The 21941-nt window shown below is 33.6% G+C and overlaps 2 protein-coding genes across 4 annotated transcripts in view; one reads left to right on the top strand and one right to left on the bottom strand.

Annotated features, from left to right (window-relative positions):
- The window catches only part of LOC127698259 (disks large homolog 1-like), a 428947-nt gene that overhangs the window by 339138 nt on the left and 67868 nt on the right, over window positions 1-21941 (bottom strand). The gene's annotated exons all lie outside the window — the stretch shown is intronic.
- The window catches only part of LOC127698272 (amine oxidase [flavin-containing]-like), a 46989-nt gene that overhangs the window by 6640 nt on the left and 18408 nt on the right, over window positions 1-21941 (top strand). For both annotated transcript variants that reach the window (XM_052201662.1, XM_052201664.1), the window contains exons 2-3: window positions 20777-20871; window positions 21667-21804. In XM_052201662.1, coding sequence (XP_052057622.1) covers window positions 20777-20871; window positions 21667-21804 — 233 coding nt within the window. The remainder of the gene's footprint in view (window positions 1-20776; window positions 20872-21666; window positions 21805-21941) is intronic.

Genomic DNA, 21941 nt, shown 5'->3' on the forward strand with positions numbered 1-21941 from the left:
ACACCATATCCGGATTTCGACAGTTAATGTCTCTTCAGTGATGTTAGGAATCGAAACGGTATTTGGAAGGCCATATAATTTACCTCAATTTAGGATAGACTCTTGAATTTTGAAGAGTCGAAAAAGGATGAACGGATCATATCAACCCGAAGGCAAATATAATACAAACCCAAACGAAAAAATATTAACAAGTCTAAATTGAAAACAAAGTTCAAACCTATGATTGCGTTGGATAAAAACCGCAATTTTTATACGTGTGCATGCAAAACAAATTTCTTGGTAAAGGGGTCTAAATACAGCACAAACAACATTTTCCAAAAGACCCAAAAAATCCGTTGTTCGACCTGCTAGTCAAATGCGTTTTGTTAAAATATCCTTTGTCACTTTTTTGGTATTTTGGAAAATGTTGTTTGTACTGTATTTAGACCCCCATATATATATATATATATGTGTGTGTGTGTGTGTGTGTGTGTAATATATATAATTTTCTGCATTCGATAAACATTTAGGATTAACTTTCATCAAAAACACTAGAAGCCAAGATGTATAAATAATGCTTGGATTTTTGAAGCAACACATATTATAATTCCACTTGATGTGGATATTGTCATTTTTGGACTCTATGAAAATTATAAACCAAATTTTATAAAAAATAAAGTCATTTCATTAGCAAAGTACTTCAGCTACTGATCAAAGATGCAAGATGAAAAACCTCATAAAGAGGGACTTAAAAATTATATCAAAGAAAATTTTACTTTAGAAAAGCATATTTCTTTAAAAAAATATGAGTTTGGAAGAATGTAGCATGTACTGGAACCCCTAAGTTAAGGTCACAGATTATATTTTAATGATGAATTATTAATGTATAAATGTGCTTTTACTGTAATTACAATTATCATTATATTAATGAAAATGTTATACTTCGTCCATATATTTTATTCTGTTATATCGTATTATTAATTTGTTTTCCTTTCATTTGCTTGATTATGCTTATTTATCTCGCTTGCTTTATTATGTGCGACTATAGATAAATATATGTAATTACCTGTCAATCCACGAAGAAGAAAAATATAGATTATAAAAATAGATTTATAGATATGACGGGAACCCAAAGGTACTTAAAAAAATAAGGACTAAATAAGGTCAACTTTGCCTGAAGCTGTTACAGACTTAGTTTGAAAATAACGTATTATAATGAAACATACATGTAATGTAATTATTTCATTTTGATTTGAAGGTTAATTTTTGAATGACACGCGATTGTTGTAAAGTAACGAATTCTCGTGAAACGTAATGTAATGTAATTATATGTTAGTAGTTTAAAACAGGTTTTGACTACATGCAATCGATAGTCAATGTAGAACTTGTATTGGTTAAGTGTACATAAAACTAGAGATATTTAGGACGTGGATTTTATTATGAATATTAAAGAAAGTTTCATAATTATATTGAATATAAATGATTATAATGATATTATGAATTACGTAACTACCTATGTATATGACAAAATCTTTAGAAAATGATCTTAAAAACATGATAAATTTAAAACCTTCGTGGGCCATTGGGAGAGGGGATTGTTTGTTGATAGAACATTCATTTTACACCGGTTGATATAATGGCTATTTTTTATAGCGCGAAAATCATTTTCACTTGTTGTACACAACTATTTCGTGCAAAGTCCTGTATTTTGTAGTAGAAAATATTCATTTTCATCATGTCTTAGACAATATCAATTTTAACAGTTAGTCACAGTCCAGACTATTCATTTCCAAAATCACCCCGTTGGTATCTGGGAAATAGAAATATGGTCACTTAGGTGTTCTTCCGATCGGCCGTAAAACCCTTGCCAAAGACGGGCGTCCGTTTGGCTGTGTGAGATGTACAAGTACTCAGACACGTCCGGTAAGAATGGAAACATTAAATCCGATGTCTCGTGTAGAGAGAGTGCCACGCTCTCTGCACGTTAAGAACCTTTGCAACAACTCTTTGAGGGGTCCGTTGGTGGCCTGTTGAAAGGTAAATATTCCGTCCTTATCCAATATACTGTCATTTCCAATGGCGGTCCAGACTGCCCCGATCTTCATCTCGGATGACCTCTATTACATGACCTACCTATTGCATTTATTGTGAATTTGTTCTTGTCCTGAACATTCATGAAATACTTACCACTGGATGTTAAGCTACCGACAATCAATTAATCAATTATTTTCAAAATCCTTTTATGCATATTGTTACGCTGTTTTAGACTGTTTTAATCAATAGAACGATTTTCGTTAGGTACCGACCATTCGTCTTCGTGGATCGTGGGAAAAGCCTTTTTTTTACATTGATAAAAAAAGTTTTCAATAACATATAGGAACATTTTCTAAACTCTATGTTCAAACCCCTAGCTTTTCATTTTCAATGGAATCAAACGATTTTTATCATTTCCCTCCTGGAACCAATACATTTTTTTTTAATTTATACAATTTACAACTCCCCCGAAAAACAAAAATAATTGAAAAATAGAAAAAATATAAATTGGTATGCGACTAAGAAAAGTTTATAGAAAAAAAATCATTCAATTATATGTTATGTACAAAAAGTCATGTAAATTACGTGTACATGTTGTTTACTGGTGTGAACCATTTTCATGTACAGGTAATTAAAACCGATGAACAGATTAGAACAAATTCAATGTGAAACCAGTGTTCATAACAAGAAACCAATTGTAAACGTTTGGTGTGAACACGGCCTTAGTGATATTAAATTGAAGAAAACATATACATTTATTGTGACGTTTTAATACGTCAATTATTCGTTGGCGTTGGGTGTGTACTTAATGATATGTTCAGTGGCTGTCGTAGGTTGCTTTTTATTTAAACTTATATTTTGTTGTATATTTTAAGAGCTTATCTCAGAGAAAACCATGCTAAATTTTAAAAGAAGCATAAATCAGGCCGTTGGTTTTCTCTTTCGTTTTGTTTCACATTTTGTCAGGCCTAGGCCTTTTCATAGCTTACTAATCGGTATGGATTTTGCTCAGTCTTTGTTGAAGTTCATACGTTGACATATAACGTTAGTTGTTTAAATTTTCTAATGGATAGTTGTCTCATTAATTGGCAATTATTTTTATACTGATTTGTTCCGTATAGCTTATTTTTACAGATGACGACAGATATGTTCCTATCGTCATAACCACAATCCCGTCCTCTTTTTATCTAATGTGACCTACCGAATTAGACCGTTTCACAAAGCCTTCGTAAGTCTACGTGTCATCGAACGTTCATCGTAAATAAATCGTAGCCTCACTGGACACAATTACGAACTATTTTTGAACTGTGATTAATATTTTTTTATGTAGACTACTTTTCTGGAATTGTTTATTCCATATAATTTAAGATGCATGTTTTACGGGTCAAGTGAGCCAAATATGGACGCAATTCCGAACAGCGCTATATTAATATATATTGCAGAAAAAAACAATGACAACAGTCTAGATTGATAAAACATACATTAATCTAATCTCAAACACATTTCCAGAGGAAAATAAGATGTGCAAGTTTGTATTTTACTTCAAATACTTCAGCAGTGGTTGCAGACGAAATGTCTCGTATGTGTAAAGGAAAGATTTCGGAATTGTTTTGTTTTTATGTAAGTTCCTCCATTTAAGGAGCACTAAATTCAAGTTTCTCCAAAATTTGTTGGTGAACCTATCATTCATCTATGATTTTTTTTTATAGGTCAACATTTCATTCGGAGTTCTCTGGACTTTTCAATAAAGTTACCGTATTTTCTTTTGACAATAAATAGGGTCACAAGAGTCGAAAAAAACGTCAATTTTGGGGTTATTTGGGCAAGATAAAAGGCATCACGCATACGAACAGAATCAGGAGATATTTTTCCTTCTATATATTAACAAAAGAAGGCAAGATGCACTTACCTTAATGTTTTTTTTAATATAATTTCCAGGCGAGAGTGTCGTCCATTTGATATTTTCAGAATGATTTTGTCATCGTCATCAACATTCACCAAGTGCACATGAATTGTATTATCATGAAAACAAGGGAATTTTAATAGGGTTTTTATACATAGAAACATTTATTAATTATCATAATTGAATATGATTTCAGAGGGCAAACATTTGAAATCGTTCGTAATTGTGTCCAGTCGTAATTGCGTCCGATGGGGCTAGGTTTTACAGCCGTTTCACAAAGCCGTCGTAAGTTAAGATGAGCGTAAATAATACGTAAATCATGGCGTAACTTACTACAGCTATACCCAGTCGTATCTCGATTGTAGTTTTTCCGCAAATATGAATTAAACCATATCTAAGATGGCTTTATTCTCGATCAAGATGCCGCAAATGTTAGAAGACGAAGAAGAATCTTCAATATTAGAACCACACTTTCTTCGTTTGATCATTTTGAAAATGAAATGGATATTATATCCAGATACAGACTGGAGAGACACAGTATCAATGAAATAACATTGGCAATAGAACCAGATATAAAACATGATACAAATAGGTCCCATGCACTTACTCCTGAAACGCAGGTTTTGCGCTACTCACTGGTTCTCCGGTAAAGCGCCCATTTTATGACGCTGATTTGTCCCACCGTAACAAAGCAAAACTAACGACTTCGAGTTATATACCCGTAGCTTGTTATACTTATATCTGAGATTTTTATATTTCTTTATTATCTATATTTTTAATTTTTATAAAGTTTAGTACATATTGCACAACGATAGTGATCGTACCGGCCATCCTAATGTTTTCTTCGTAAACCTGTAATTCCCGTTAACGGATAGAAGACCAAGCAAGACTAAATATTAAGTAAAACATAGAGTGTGATATGAGTTAAATTTGATTATAAGGTTACCATAAATAATTTTGTTAAATCGTCATTTATTCCAAATCATATCAGTCTTGAAAACTAAAAAAAGTTGAAAACTGCAGAGATTTGTTAAGCATGTAATCTCCGTGGAATGGTATACCCTAAACAAACACCTATTTTGAAAATAAATTCTACATCCAACAGATCGATATCGGTGTCAACATTCAATTTTAATACAACTTCTATCTTCAGGTTCACGTATTATGTTTTATAAATGACGAAATCATCGAAATGTAATCTCCGTGGAATGTAATCTACGTTCACGTTCTTGTGAAGAGTGCTTTCTTTCACGTCCGCACTTCTATCGAGTACGGCATGCCAAATAAACATTTTAGATAATAATTACGGATGGCGAATATATAAATTACAGATCAATAACTTACATTATAATTCAGACGACATAAGAAGACACCATGTGACAATTTTAATTAGTCAATTGTTTTAGTGTAACAGAGTTGCTTTTTTTCTTAGATCTACAAAAAAAACACAAAAAAACGAACTGGATGTTTTTATATCAATATTAATGCAAGTAAATAATTTTAACCCGTTTTCAATATTAAAGATCTGAAACTTTTATTATTAATATAAATTTGATACAGTCTGAGAATTTAATACGATTAAACAATTATGCAAGTAGTCATAAAAATTGCTCTGCCTAATGAGTTTAATAAATCATATTGCAAAGGGAGAGAAGCTTTTAAATATTTTCTTTCATTAAAAATGAAATTACGACGTCGGCTGAGAGGGCATGGTATATATTGTCCGTTACATTTATTAACAACACCTTGTACAAATATTCTTTTCGAAAATAAAAACAGTTAAATAGAACAAACAAAACTATCCGTCACAATGATATATGAGGGTCTGGATTAGGAGGGGGAAGGGGGTGGGTGGGTTTTACATTTCTGCATTCTGTAATTCTTTTGTCCATTTTTCTCTATTCAGTAAGAAATATACTTATTCTGTAAATTCTTGTGTTCAGACCGTGCATATGAAAATTTTCTGTTGTATCATGATTTTGACATGATAAGACCTTTTCGTCTGTATCAACGACATAGAAATATTTGAATCTACATTTTAAATTGATACAAAAAATCAAAATTCTCTGATCTATAGATTTTCATAAATGGAGTCTAAAATATATCCATAATAAATGCACTGTATCAAATGCATATATGAGAACAACTAATTATAAACTGCTACGCGTCGCATACTATGTATAGAGACATGCATCATAAATCTAAGTTAAAAGACAAATAAAAAAAAAAGGAATTCTAAAAGCTTTCTTTGACAAATTTTATACTAACTTCATTTTAACAAGTTTAAATTACATTTTCTAAAATAGAGCTAAGAACTGTTTGTAATGTTGTAAATTTAATTCGTTTGAAATTTTTATTCAAATACGCTGTTGAAGATTACTAAGCTATGAAAGCTTATTTGGGTCATTCTATGCTGTAGAAAAAAAAATATCTGCCCGTGGCCACGACTTATTTGTCCGTGGCCGAGACTTACTTGTCCGTGGCCACGACTTACTTGTCCGTGGCCACGAATTACTTGTCCGTGGCCACGATTTACTTGTCCGTGGCCACGACTTACTTGTCCGTGGCCACGACTTACTTGTCCGTGGCCACGACTTATTTGTCCGTGGCCGCGACTTACTTGTCCGTGGCCACGACTTATTTGTCCGTGGCCACGACTTATTTGTCCGTGGCCTCGACTTATTTGTCCGTGGCCACGACTTATTTGTCCGTGGCCACGAATTACTAATTCGTGGCCACGATTTACTAATTCGTTGCCACGACTTATTTGTCCGTGGCCACGACTTATTTGTCCGTGGCCACGAATTACTTGTCCGTGGCCACGACTTATTTGTCCGTGGCCACGACTTACTTGTCCGTGGCCACGACTTATTTGTCCGTGACCACGACTTACTGTCCGTGGCCACGACTTACTGTCCGTGGCCACGACTTATTTGTCCGTGGCGACGACTTATTTGTCCGTAGCCACGAATTACATGTCCATGGTCACGACTTATTTGTCCGTGGCCACGACTTATTTGTCCGTGGCCACGACTTACTTGTCCGTGGCCACGACTTACTTGTCCGTGGCGACGAATTACTTATTCGTGGCCACGAATTACTAAGTCGTGGCCACGAGTTACAAAGTTGTTGCCTGGAGTTGTTAAATATATATATACATATATATAATCATTATTAAAATGCTATTGTATTTTTATAAGACCTACTTTATTACATGATCTGGGCCTATGACATCTATCTATAAGTCAAAACATACAGTAAATTATTATATGAATATGTTCACTCTTTTAATTACCACATATCATGCTATGCATGAGTCACCATTTATCAGGACATGAATGGGGTTTACATAGAGAGAATAATGTGCAAAAAATAGATAAGGAGCGGGACCAAACCTATATATAGATAACAATAAAGAAAAGATGAAATATAAAGAATACGTTGATTGTTTTTTGGTTGCCTAATAATGACCAGTGGCAAATATTTCACGCATGTTTAGGACAAATATACTAGAGATCAAAGGATAAAGAAAAAAGTGAAATGGTAAAATATAAAAGATATAGAATTATAGAAACGATGATCTGAACCCCCAACTCCCCCCCCCCGAACACACACACAACATAGCCATTACTGCCAATACTCGCATATATACAATCTCTATACAAATATCTAAATTTGGTTTCATGGAGCCACGACCAAGTAAGTCGTGGCCATGGACAAATAGGTCGTGGCCACGGACAAATAAGTCGTGGCCACGGACAAATAAGTCGTGGCCATGGACAGATAAGTCGTGGCCACGGACAAATAAGTCGTGGCCACGGACAAGTAATTCGTGGCCACGGACAAATAAGTCGTGGACAAATAAGTCGTGGCCACGGACAAATAAGTCGTGGCCACGGACAAATAAGTCGTGGCCACGGACAAATAAGTCGTGGCAACGGACAAGTAAGTCGTGGCCACGGACAAATAAGTCGTGGCCACGGATAAATAAGTCGTGGCCAGGGACAAATAAGTCGTGGCCACGGACAAATAAGTCCGTGGCCACGGACAAGTAAGTCGTGGCAACGAATTAGTAAATCGTGGCCACGAATTAGTAATTCGTGGCCACGGACAAGTACTGCCAATACTCGCATATATACAATCTCTATACAAATATCTAAATTTGGTTTCATGGAGCCACGACCAAGTAAGTCGTGGCCATGGACAAATAGGTCGTGGCCACGGACAAATAAGTCGTGGCCACGGACAAATAAGTCGTGGCCATGGACAGATAAGTCGTGGCCACGGACAAATAAGTCGTGGCCACAGACAAGTAATTCGTGGCCACGGACAAATAAGTCGTGGACAAATAAGTCGTGGCCACGGACAAATAAGTCGTGGCCACGGACAAATAAGTCGTGGCCACGGACAAATAAGTCTTGGCAACGGACAAGTAAGTCGTGGCCACGGACAAATAAGTCGTGGCCACGGATAAATAAGTCGTGGCCAGGGACAAATAAGTCGTGGCCACGGACAAATAAGTCGTGGCCACGGACAAGTAAGTCGTGGCCACGGACAAATAAGTCGTGGCCACGGACAAGTAATTCGTGGCCACGGACAAATAAGTCGTGGCCACGGACAAATAAGTCGTGGCCACGGACAAATAAGTCGTGGCCACGGACAAATAAGTCGTGGCCACGGACAAATAAGTCGTGGCCACGGACAAATAAGTCGTGGCCACGGACGAATTAGTAAATCGTGGCCACGAATTAGTAATTCGTGGCCACGGACAAGTAAGTCGTGGCCACAAACAAGTAAGTCGTGGCCACGGACAAGTAAATCGTGGCCACGGACAAGTAATTTGTGGCCACGGACAAGTAAGTCGTGGTCACGGACAAGTAAGTCATGGCCACGGACAAGTAAGTCATGGCCACGGACAAATAAGTCGTGGCCACGGACAAATATCTTTTTTTTCTACAGCATAGAATGACCCAAATAACCTTTCATACTAAGCGCCAATAGAATACAATAATTTTGTATTTTATAAATTAGTGTCTTCGATAATGAAAAATTCGTCACCGAACAGTGTCATTATCATGTCGGTATTCGAAATGACTCGTTTCATTGTTATTACAAAAAATAGGTCATAATAACATGACAGAGTTGTTTTTGCTTCAGAATGTTCTAGATAAATATACAAAAAGCAAAGTTTAGACAATGTACCCTCATAAGCCTTGAAGTGGCTAGTCACATATAGTTAACGGCGTTTTTCTCACAATGATGTTCTACCTCCATAAGTCCGGAAATGTCGTGGCGGGTCACATATAATCAATCCTTCTGACTTCATAAATTTTGTTAGAGAGTCGGCTGAATTAAGACGTTATATGATGAAAATTAATTAATTTCATCATCTTAATTCATTTCCTTCCGTGAAATTGCATCGCATGTACAATAGAAATGAATCGCCCCTACAGTGAAAATGAAAGTCTAGTATCATTATTCGACAGTAAACATGAATCGCATAACGAAAACAGCATAGTTGAATTTATTTCAATATCAACAAGCTGAATAACAAAACCTGTTTTAAGTTATACAACATTAATAATTATGTTAAAAGGTACATTTTTCTGCAAATGAAACTTAACTGCTGCTGTTAAATCTCTTGCACGCTCTGTTCGTGAACTATTCTTAATATTTATCTATTTGTGTATCAATTTTACACCTGGAGGGCTGTAGGCGCGATGAAAACCCGTCCGCATCTCGTACCTATATCATGAATTTATAAAAACAGTACACATTATATCTTATTTCGTCATGAATTTGTCATCTGTTTATTTATCATTCTACATTAGAAATTCATAACGGATACAGTGAAAATGGTATTTCAGGATTCGCACATTATATACACTGGTTTTGTTTATTTTTATTGGACTTCCTTTTAATTCTTTTTCAATGACAACGCATGCAACTTCTTATTTCTGTTTGAAAATTCTTCTCTTGGTCATAAATCTGCATGAAATATTTGCCCCTGTACGTTCAGAAAACAGCAATCAATCAATCATATCTCCTCTAAAATTGCAGTACTATAATAACTTTAGACATTATCTAATAATTGTTAAAACATTCGTTTAACCCTTTGATCAGATGTAAACACGTCTCGTCACTCTCCTATTATTTCAAATTTCCGATACAAAGAAAAAAAGTATTATTGAATATCAAAGGAAGTAACCCATCAAAGATACAAGGCTTGTGTTTCGTCTACAAATGAAAAACATACGAACACACCCACTCACCTGATTCGCTCGTCCTCACAAATATAAAAATTCAAAATATAAAAACAATTATATACAAAATAAAGGATAAGGTCACCCCGGATGCCGCACAAATGCCAAGGCAACGAACGAGAAACCTGAAAGGACATACTTAGATTCCAAACCGATACCGCTAAATGCCTAGCTGTATTCCTTGTAGAGGAAAGCCGAAAATCCTATACAATAAAGCATCTCGGAAAGAAACTACCGATCCATCAGGGGAACAACAGCTAAAACCCTCAGACATCAAATAGATTGGTCTGATAGTTTCCCACATGGAAACTACTAATGGATTCCATCTGACCACATGTATCAAACAAACCTGAAAATATCTGCAGAAACTTTCCTCAACAAAAAAATATAATTCAAAACATAAAATATAAGATGTAAGGATAACAATATTTATCCATGAAACCAATTTGGCAAAACAATTTCAATGATGTTGAAGGATTCTCTCTGCAAACATTTTCACGTTCGCTCTCATCGGCATGCTCGACTCGTCGATCTGTAAAAGAAGAGTGTGCCATATTCCGATGTAAATAAACTACGATTCACACCTCCTGTTTACAGCTAGAGTTCCGTTTTACGATACACTTACGATGATACACAGTGCGTAACTTGCGATCAACTTAGTAGTCCTTTACGATGCCTTTGTGAAACACACGTAACGGGAACGTAGAACCACTCGTAAACGGATCGTAAAATGATACGGTGATCGTAAGTTAAGAAGGCTTTGTGAAACGGTGGCCTGGTCTGTACTTACATTAACAACACGGCGGGTGCCACATGTGGAGCAGTATATGCTAGTTATACCCTTCCGGAGAACCTTAGATTACCCCCGGTTTTTGGTGGGGTTCGTGCTGCTCCGTCTTTAGTTTTCTATGTTTTGTTTTATAGACTGTTGCTAATCTTTTGATTGATTTTACGTTTTTATACGCCCGTTTACGGGATGTTTTATGGTATACCGTTTTCCGTCCGTCGTCAACATGTCGGACATTAACTCAAAAACGCTTTAACCAATTTGTATGAAACTTTGGTGAATTGTTTATATATATTGACGTGAACTCCCTTTCGTTTTTTTATAAATTTCAGATTTGACGTTTTCGAGTTTTGGGGTTTTATTCATAACAAAAAGGGGGATTTCCCAGTTTTCGGACAATTACTCAAAAACACTTTTACCAATTTGCAACAAACTTTGGTGAATTGTTTATATATATATTGACATGAGCTCCCTTTCGATTTTTATAAATTTAGGATTTTATGTTTTTGAGTTATGGGGTTTTATTCATTACAAAAAGGGGGATTTTCCAGTTTTCGGACAATTATTATAACTCAAAAATGCTTTGAGCAGTTTTCCTTAAACTTTGTTGAATTGTTTATATCTATTGACTTAAGCTCCCTTTCGTTTTACTAGTATATAATTTCAGATTTTAGGTTTACTAGTTATGGGGTTTTATTCATTAAAAAGGGGAGGATTTTCCAGTTTTCGGACAATAACTCAAAAATGCTTTCAGAAGTTTCATGAAACTTTGGTAAATTGTTTATATCTATTGACGTAAGGTTCTTTTCAATTTTTATTAATTTCAGATTTTACGTTTACTAGTTACGGGGTTTCATTCATAAAAAAGGTGGGATTTTCCAGTTTTCGGACAATATCCTTAAAGTGCTTTGAGCAGTTTTCATTAAACTTTGGTGATTGATTTATAGATATAGGAAGATGTGGTATGAGTGCCAATGAGACAACTCTCCATCCAAATTACAACTTATAAAAGTAAACTATTATAGGTCAAGGTACGGCCTTCAACACGGAGCATTGGCTCACACCGAACAGCAAGCTATAAAGGGCCACTTAAAAATTACTAGTGTAAAACCATTCAAACGGAAAAACCAACGGTCTTATCTATATAAAAACGAGAAACGAGAAACGAGAAACACGTATGAACTACATAAACAAACGACAACTACTGTAATCAGATTCCTGACTTAGGACAGGTGCAAACATTTGCAGCGGGATTAAATGTTTTAATGGTACCAAACCGTCTCCCTTTTCTGAATTAATAGTATAACATCACAACATAGAAAAACACACGATAAAATATCAATTGGAAGGCTTAACTCAATCAAAAAAACGTAAATTAACACACAATGAACGAATAAACTTGACCTGTGACACCTGAATGCAAATACACAGTTAATAAAAAATTACAAGGGATATATAATTAAAGTCAAAAGTAAATAAACAGGTTTAAACAAAGTTAAAGTATGATATCACTGTGAAATGTCAAACAATTTTTAGAAAATCATCACTTTTGAAGAAACCGGCGTCATATTATACACAGGTAAATGAAAATAATTTTGTTGTTAAGTATACTTCTTCTTCTGTGTGTATAAAATCTTCCGTTTAGGAATACCTGGGAACAGTATATCTAACGGGAAATGAATCTGATACGCTTTTCAGTATAAAATTGATAAAATCTCGGACTCCCCGAGACTTCCCAAGATTTACGGATTTTGGTAGCGTCTGACTGAAAAACTATCAGAACTGCTCAACAAATAAACCACATAACTCTAATTGTAAATAAATACAAGTTTTATCATTTAGTAGATATATTTTGTCATATAAAATTACCAAAATAAGTTTGATTTATTTGATGTGAAGTGTTTTATAATAGTTTGGGAATTTGTAAATCATCGCGGCAATGGCCGCCATTTTTTTATTACCTGGTTTGCATTCTGCACAATTCTGTGATGAAATGCTTGCGATTTTAACAAATTTGAAGTGACAGAATACAAGTTTGATACACTAGCATCACTATAAAACTAGTTTGAATGACATTGAATTGATAATATCAGAAATTATTAGGATAATAGCGAGTCCGTTTTTAACACATGTCCGTTTTTGTATCGTATCTTTATCAACTATGGCACGACGATAAAATCGACTACAATCAGGTAGTGTCAAGTCCCGTCAATATATATGTTCCTGGGAATACCAAGAAATTTCTTTAATATCAATAAAACTAATCTAACACTTGGTGCATATGGGGTGAATATCAACAATACAACTATACAATTAGTGCTAGATAAAACTTCCTGTACAGATCCAAGAACAGCATCTAAGGAAAAATGAAATAATTTTGATGTTCATAGTACGAAGAAGTGAAAATTTGTAGTAATACCAAATAATCAAAGCTGGTATATAGACAAGGTCCATGTTAACATTAAATAACAAAAAAGCATTACAAATAGTATCAACAGGTCAAATAAAAAAGAAATTACGATTTGAGAGTACTCGCAGTTACTGACAGCTAGTTAAAAGCCAAAACAATTAATAATAAAAAATCATGCATCAGAGACTAAAATCAACTAAAATACATCCCAGGGATTTAGTATTTGAACGTCATGAACAGTCAAAGAAGACATGACTTGTGCAATGCCAAAAATAAATGTATCGACAGGTAGTAGGATAGTTAAGAGTGACTTCTTCATAGATAAAAATAAACGTGTGTGTGTCTCTATACATCTCGTTTGAAAAGAAAATACAAATTTAGTTATGTTTTAATTTGCTAATGACAAAATCGATATTAGTGCCAATGTAAACTATATTCAGAGATCTTATTACAACATTGGTATTATATCTATTAAGATAACATCCCTTTAGTTTTTTTTATAAATTTAGGATATGACATTGAGAAGTCATTGAACTTTATTCTTTGAAAACGTGACGGGCGTATCATGCGCTCATGGCGCAGCTGTTTATTTGTCATGTCATTGTCAGTTCGTTTTTTAGTTATGAGTTTGACTATTCCTTTGGTATCTTCCGTCTTTCTATTATGAAGACATTAGCATCAATTCAACACGATGTCAATCTTGACTATGAGCAAAACGACGGGTGCCACATGCCCTTCTGGAGCACCCGAGATCACCTCAGGTTTTTGATGGGGTTTCTGTTGCTCATTGTTTAGTTTCTATGTTTTGTATACTGTTGTTTCATTGTCTTTTGGTCGTTTTTCTATTTTCGTTTTATATCTGTTCTGTTTAAAAATTTTCGGTTTTTGTGATGTCAGCGTATTATGTTTTTAGCTTTCCAATATTTATTCTTGACAGTACCTGGTGATTGTAATGTTCAGCGTCGTACGCTTGAAAATCGGTTTGTATCGTACGATTTTTTTTGTATCATCAACTTGCGAGTTGAATCAATATCCGCCAGGATTCTTTGTTGTATGAAGAGTTTAATATATATACATAAGGACTTATTACTTGATTTTAACTATTGTATATTGAAGCTATTCGTTTACAAAAAAAGCAATTAGGTCATCTGTATTAGCCAATAAAGACTATCAGAATATTGCAAGCTGACGAACATATTAAATACTATCACAGTTACCAATATATTCTTTTATCGACAACATTTAACAAACTGTCAACAAACGAGTGTCTGTTAAGGTATTATTTGATGAGTTCATGATCGATTATAGTCTCCTGCAATACTATATAAATAAAAGAAAAACTACGTTTACTTGTCTTCTATCTTAATGATGACAAGAAATCAATGAATTATGTATACTTGAGTGCACGCAAGCAAGACAGCAATGCTGATATGTAACGTTGATGAGCTAAGATGACAAAACAAATATTGTTATCCACTTTAGTGTCCTATTTATATGGCTATTATTAAAACAGAAAACAATATTGCATAATATGAGATCTACGGAAGCCCATTTAGGACCTTCCAAATATATAATTTGAATTCGAAATCACGAATTGTATGATTCGTTATCACAGATTAAATTTATTATAACGAGTTTGTGGAAATCGTTATAACAGATTTTGTAATTCGTAACTACGAATTAAATTCGTTATCACAACTTTGTAATTTGTGATAACGAATTAAAATCGTTATAACGAATTGTAGAATTGGTTATAACGGATTACATTCGTGATAACGGATTTGTGAAGTTAGTTATCACAGTTTTTTTTTGTAATTTGTGATTTCGGATTAAATTCATTATCATAGATTTTTAGCTCACCTGACCCAAAGGGTTAAGTGAGATTTTCTCTTCACTTTGCGTCCGTCGTTGTTCGTTAACTTTTGCAAAAACTTCTTCCTAAAACCTTTTTGGCCAAATTGAAACAAACGTGGCCACAATCAATTTAGTTTTAAAGCATTTTATTTGCAAAATTATCAAAAAGGATTGGACACAAACTGAAACAACATTAGTGACTTCCTCTCCCTGTACAAACATAAACACAAAAACATTATACCTAGAAGTTATTGTCGTGTTAACCGGGTGGGATATCTCACAAACTGATATGTTAAGTTTGTTAGCCAGCGACCCAGTTTACACACCAATAATCTCTAGAAAAAAATGTGTTTAGTCCTCACAATTCTTAACCGATACATTTTTATCTATCATTTTTTTTCAAATAGATATAAGAAGATTTGGTATGAGTGCCAATGAGACAATTCTCCATCCAAGTCACAATTTGTAAAAGTAAACAATTACAGGTCAAAGTACGGCCTTCAACACGGAGCCTTGGCTCACACCGAACAACAAGCTATAAAGGGCCCCAAAATGACTAGTGTAAAACCATTCAAACAGGAAAACCAACGGTCTAATCTATATAAAAAAACCTAAACGCATGTTTGGAATGAAAGATCAGATAATTGTTTTATAAAGATGCATGATTTTACCTCATTTCTTTTTTATATAAGATGTAGATAAACTGACATGGATTCTTAATGAAACTGATGTTCTATGTTGGGCATAATTTTCTTGTTAATTATTTCTTTCTCTCCCATCCCTCGGTCGCTTCCGATAGATAACATTACAACATGATAAGAAGCAACCACTGTATGTTAATTCCTTTCTGAGGTGCTATTTTGGGAATTAGAGGTAGCTTCCTGGCTGAAGTCGAAATGTAACTGTGAAAACAGTCTTTGTTGTAAAGAAGTTTATTGAAATGAATCAAGATTATTAGTTTTTGTAGCCAGTTTGAAAATAGTTCAAAACCCTAAGCTATATTCTTATTTGATAAACCCGAACTAAAACCATTTTGGAAAACCAATTACATTGGTTTGTACGGTTTGGTCATTGGCTATCATATTAATAATATGCTTGATCTCAATTTATTTATACCCCAGGCAACAAACTTAAATCAGGTATTTAGAGTAGAAACAGTTTGAAACCTCAAATTTATACTTAAATCAGTTTGTTCAAACAAATCTCATTTTTTTTTCATTTCATTTTGTAAATTAGCCAAAATATAATGAAGTTGTTGTTTCTATACGAGTGTGTGACAGACAGAGAGAAGCAGGAATAACAGTGCCAATTCAGTATAGCTCATGCCCAGTAAGCAATTTAAAAATCATGTTTTTGCAATCGCATGTCCGTTGAATACGGATATTGATTTTAAGAAAATATAATGTGTTACTAAGTTATGCTATTTTTTGTTATGAATACAAACGTTTTTGAATCATCTAATTTGTTATGATATCGTCCTATTTTGTCGCCAAAAACGCTCTAAGCCTTTGTCAACTAGACCCTCTAAATTTGCTTATGAATACAGATTGCCTCGATGCCTTGAAAACGAATTGACGGAATTCTCAGAAACTTGCACTGATTCTTCTTAAGGGTGGACATGAAGTTGTGCACCAGCTACTTCAACTTTAAATATGATTTTTTAGGAGGGGGCGGGGGTTGTTCACATACCAAAAACAAAAGAATTGACTATACCATTTATAACTATATTTTTTGGAGAGAGTATTCGACACACGTGCTTTAAAAAAACTCACACATTTTCCTATAATAAATTAACATACTCATCTCTAATTTTATAAAATAATCTTGAATAGATAATATTCATCTTCATGTTATTATAATTCTTTGGACAATTGCTAATATATTTTCGCAATCACATACCGTTAGTTACTTAAGTATAATAGTTTTCAATCCAAACACCGAGGAATAGATCAGACATCATTTTTTTTACTTGATAGACTATAAATTTAAAATAAACAGAGAGTCACCACCTCAACTCCAAATAATATTACTCAGTGTCTGTAAATCGTTTCATATCTATAGAATTATTTTAATGACTCAAACGCATATTCATTTATGAACTGTTTCGATATGACATATAATTTCTGCATTTAACACACCTAAAGGGTGCCTTTAAATTTCGTCATAATTTCCAAGGTTGACTGGTATTTTAGAATAAGATTAAGTATGGTTTCTTTATATAAAAAAAAGGAAGATGTGGAATGATTGCCAATGACACAAATCTCCACCAGAGACCAAGTGACGTAGAAGTTAACAACTATTGTCACCGTACGGGCTTTAACAATGAACAAAACCCATACCACATAGTATCGGTAAGCTACAATGCCCCGAAATGACAAATGTAAAACAATTCATACGAGAAAACTAACTGCCTGATTTCATTGCGTTGTCTTTTATTCTAATTATTGTTTTTTTCCTTATTTATATTTTGGTATAATTGTAGAGCATTAATTAATATAAATAGAAATTCATTATATTATCTCTGACTGTATCTATCAACACTCAGTCTCTATAAAAGACGATCGTTATTTTATCTCTGACCCTGTATATTTAACTCCTGCTATTGCATAATTTATGCATAATCAACTTTTCTATTATCCGTCATCTCACACATCATAGATATAATATAAATGGCTATTATATCTTTGCACATATTAAGTCCTAAAATTTAATGATTCTTTCAGAATAATCATCATACCGCTAAAAATATTTTAATAATTTAAATGTTTACTAAAAAAATTAAATGTTTCGTTAGAATCTCATATCTTCATTTTTCATATCTCAACGATTTTTTAAGGTTCAGTTTGTTTTTCTTTAATTTATTTTCTTTTTATTTCAAAAATTTGTATTTTGATATCGATAACAGATATTTTGTTCCAATATTTTACCAATTAAATAATATGATTATAATAATTCCATTTTTGCTATTTTAATTAAAATAGATACAGTTATTGCCAAGAATCTGTCCGGTTTAAGGGAGATGACCCAATTTGAAAACAATTATTTGTATCGACAAGGACGATAACCCGTCCTCGCTTCATATGGGGTCACTTGCCAATTTGACATATGCGATAAGACGCACAATTAAGGGGTTAAACACCCGCTGGTCTGAAAAGATAACTTCAGTGAAAACCAATACCAGATGTTATCGATAAAATAATTTTGAATCATGTTTTCTGTATTTTGGTGTAATTTGTAAAATTAATTGAAGGCCGGAGTTCCTATTCGATCTTTGTTGAAACCTGGGACTACTGAATTAGTGTATTAGTCCCAGTTGAAACATTGAAACGGCATGAGATGTTTTAACCAAATTGGTAAATAAAAAATGCATATAAATAAAAATAGATTTTCTTATTCAAAATGAATTGAGCATCAAACTGACTGAAATGTAATTGAAATTTTAGTTCAACTATTTCACATATTAATTACTGCTTAAACGGACTTAGCTCTTTCTTAATTTCGCTAAAATGGTTCAGTTTTAAAATCTAAAAAAAACGCCTAACCATTGATGGTAATTTTTTCGCTTAAAATCTGATGTCCAATGTTTACACCGCTTGTATTTCTATGCGACTATAATTTAGTACTGATGTAAAATATCAATCAGTCTCGATTTACACTTATCTCTATAGCAACTGTAAGACGCTAATACATATTCATTAGGTCAATTATTTACCTATCACGCAGGTGGCCACAGAAAAGAACAGATGTAATCCGAAAAGACTATAGGCATTTCCGGTATTCCGAAAGACTACAATGGGTTCACGCAACAAGGGGGTTAGATGTGAAACAATATCAAAAAGACAACCATAACCTTGAACAAAACTCTTTTTAGACCGGCAAATTTCATTCGTGTGTATCGCGCATGAATATATTTTACACAGAGGCAACAGAAGTAGTTTCGACAACATGGTTTATCGAAGTGTAAAAATCTATTAAAGAAAATCTAACAGACCAGGAACATATATATTGACGGGACTTGACACAACCTAATTGTAGTCGATTTTATCGTCGTGCCATAGTTAATAAAGATACGATACAGAAACGGACATGTGTTAAAAACGGACTCGCTATTATCCTAATAATTTCTGATATTATCAATAAAATGTCATTCAAACTAGTTTTATAGTGATGCTAGTGTATCAAACTTGTATTCTGTCACTTCAAATTTGTTAAAATCGCAAGCATTTCATCACAGAATTGTGCAGAATGCAAACCAGGTAATAAAAAAATGGCGGCCATTGCCGCGATGATTTACAAATTCCCAAACTATTATAAAACACTTCACATCAAATAAATCAAACTTATTTTGGTAATTTTATATGACAAAATATATCTACTAAATGATAAAACTTGTATTTATTTTATAATTAGAGTTATGTGGTTTATTTGTTGAGCAGTTCTGATAGTTTTTCAGTCAGACGCTACCAAAATCCGTAAATCTCGGGAAGTCTCGGGGAGTCCGAGATTTTATGAATTTTATACTGAAAAGCGTATCAGATTCATTTCCCGTTAGATATACTGTTCCCAGAACAGACTAATCATATTCAAGTATTTGTTGATATGCTAACAATATAAGAACTATTTGATATTGACGAAAACATAATAGGAGTGCATGTAATTCATAAACAAACAAAAGATATAAAGAAGAAGAAAATAGAATATAATTTGCGATATTCTGACGCGTTTTATAATTCTTGGTCACTTATGTTTAGAAAGAAAGGGGAGAAATCCAAACAATTACCGACCAATCACAAACGTTGTTGCAAATTTGACCTTGTGACGTCAAAGAATTTCCCATAATGCAATCATTGCATATAAATAAAAAAAACTGCTATACCAATTGAATAAAAAATATTGCATTAAAATGACAAGTTATACCAATTGAATAAAAAATATTGCATTTGAATGACAAATTATACCATTTGAATAAAAAATATTGCATTTAAATGAAGAAATATACCAATTAAATAGAAATATTGCATTTAAATGAAAAATATCAAATTTTCGCAACCAATACCATGCCATCGAATGCCATACAGGACATCGAATTTTTTATATAGTTGAATAAACCGAATGGTATTATATGATTCTGTTGATATTCAAGAAGACAAAACGGTGCAGTCAGTCAGCGGGCAGTTTACACACCAATAATCTCTAGAAAAAAACTGTTTAAACATATGTCACGAAAGTAGTTTCGGCAACATGGTCTATCGAAGTGTTAACCAAGGGGAAATTTTAACGGACCAATCACATTCAAGTATTTGTAGATATGCAAATCATATAGAATTATAGGCCGTTTTAAACCAAAATAAACAGTTTAATGAACTCATGTCAGAATAACACGTTCCACCATAGAAAATATACACAAGGGGTAAACACTGTTTGACGCCTTGATATTTGACGTTAAGAAAGAACCAGTTATTATTTGATCAAGTGGAAGAGTCAAAAACAGTCAACTATATTTGGATAGAATAATACTAATGGAACGAAATAATGTATATTAACAGGTTTGTCTGCTGCGAAGCTACTACATGAAAAGGGAATTGAAGTTCTAGTACTCGAGGCACGAGATAGAGTTGGTGGTCGGACATTTACAGAACACGTAAGATACCAAAATTATTACACACTTAAAAAATGACACAGAAACTAGACACCTTCTAGAAATGTAGTTGCTTAGATCTACGTCATTTTGGTCTCTTGTGGATAGGTGTTTCATTGGTAATTATACCACATCTTCTCATTTTTATATATGGGACGTATATATATTGGCAAACTATATGTGCTGCTTTACTGTTAAACAAATTATGTATACCACATCTTCTTATTTTAATATATGGGACGTATATATGGGCAAACTATATGTGCTGCTTTACTGTTAAACAAATTATTGCTTGAATACGGACTTTTATGTTTGGTCATTCATTATACATCGGAATGACTAAGTCAGGTTAAGATCGCAAAAGAGAAACAACAGGAAGAAAAGAACTATATTAAAAATATGACACACACACACAAAATGATCAGCTATCTTAAAATAATAACAGGAATAAGTTCATACAAACGAGAGGTTTACCTAGCTAAAACCAGGTTCAATCCACCATTTTCTACATAAGAAAATGCCTGTACCAAGTCAGGAATATGACAGTTGTTATCCATTCGTTTGATGTGTTTGTTTTTTTTTTTATTTTGCCATTTGATTGGGAACTTTCCTTTTTGAATTTTCCTCGGAGTTCAGTATTTTTGTGATTTTACTTTTTTCTTATAAATAGATTCATAATGATTGCGATTATATAGAACAATATGAACAATCAATAACGCACGGATTGCAAAGTGTATACAATCGTATATATAATGGAATCGATTATAATTAAATTATTTCTATTCAATCTCATTTAAGAATCCTAAAGTGAAATATGTCGACCTAGGTGGTGCATACGTGGGTCCAACTCAAAACCGTATCTTAAGATTAGCAGATGAATTTGGCATCGAGACATACCTAACAAATGAAGTCGAAGATGTTATTTTTTATACAAAGGTAAGTGGCATCATCTTGACGCCCATGCAACATGGCGTGTTTTCAGAAGTAGAAGATGTCAAGTAATGTGTTCGTTTACATTTTGTTGTCTTATACGGCCATTATGTGTGCAACCACCTTAACCGGTGCAATGCTAG

The sequence above is a fragment of the Mytilus californianus genome, unplaced genomic scaffold (assembly GCF_021869535.1).
Source record: "Mytilus californianus isolate M0D057914Y unplaced genomic scaffold, xbMytCali1.0.p SCAF_4, whole genome shotgun sequence".
In the NCBI taxonomy this organism is placed as follows: Eukaryota; Metazoa; Mollusca; class Bivalvia; order Mytilida; family Mytilidae; genus Mytilus; species Mytilus californianus.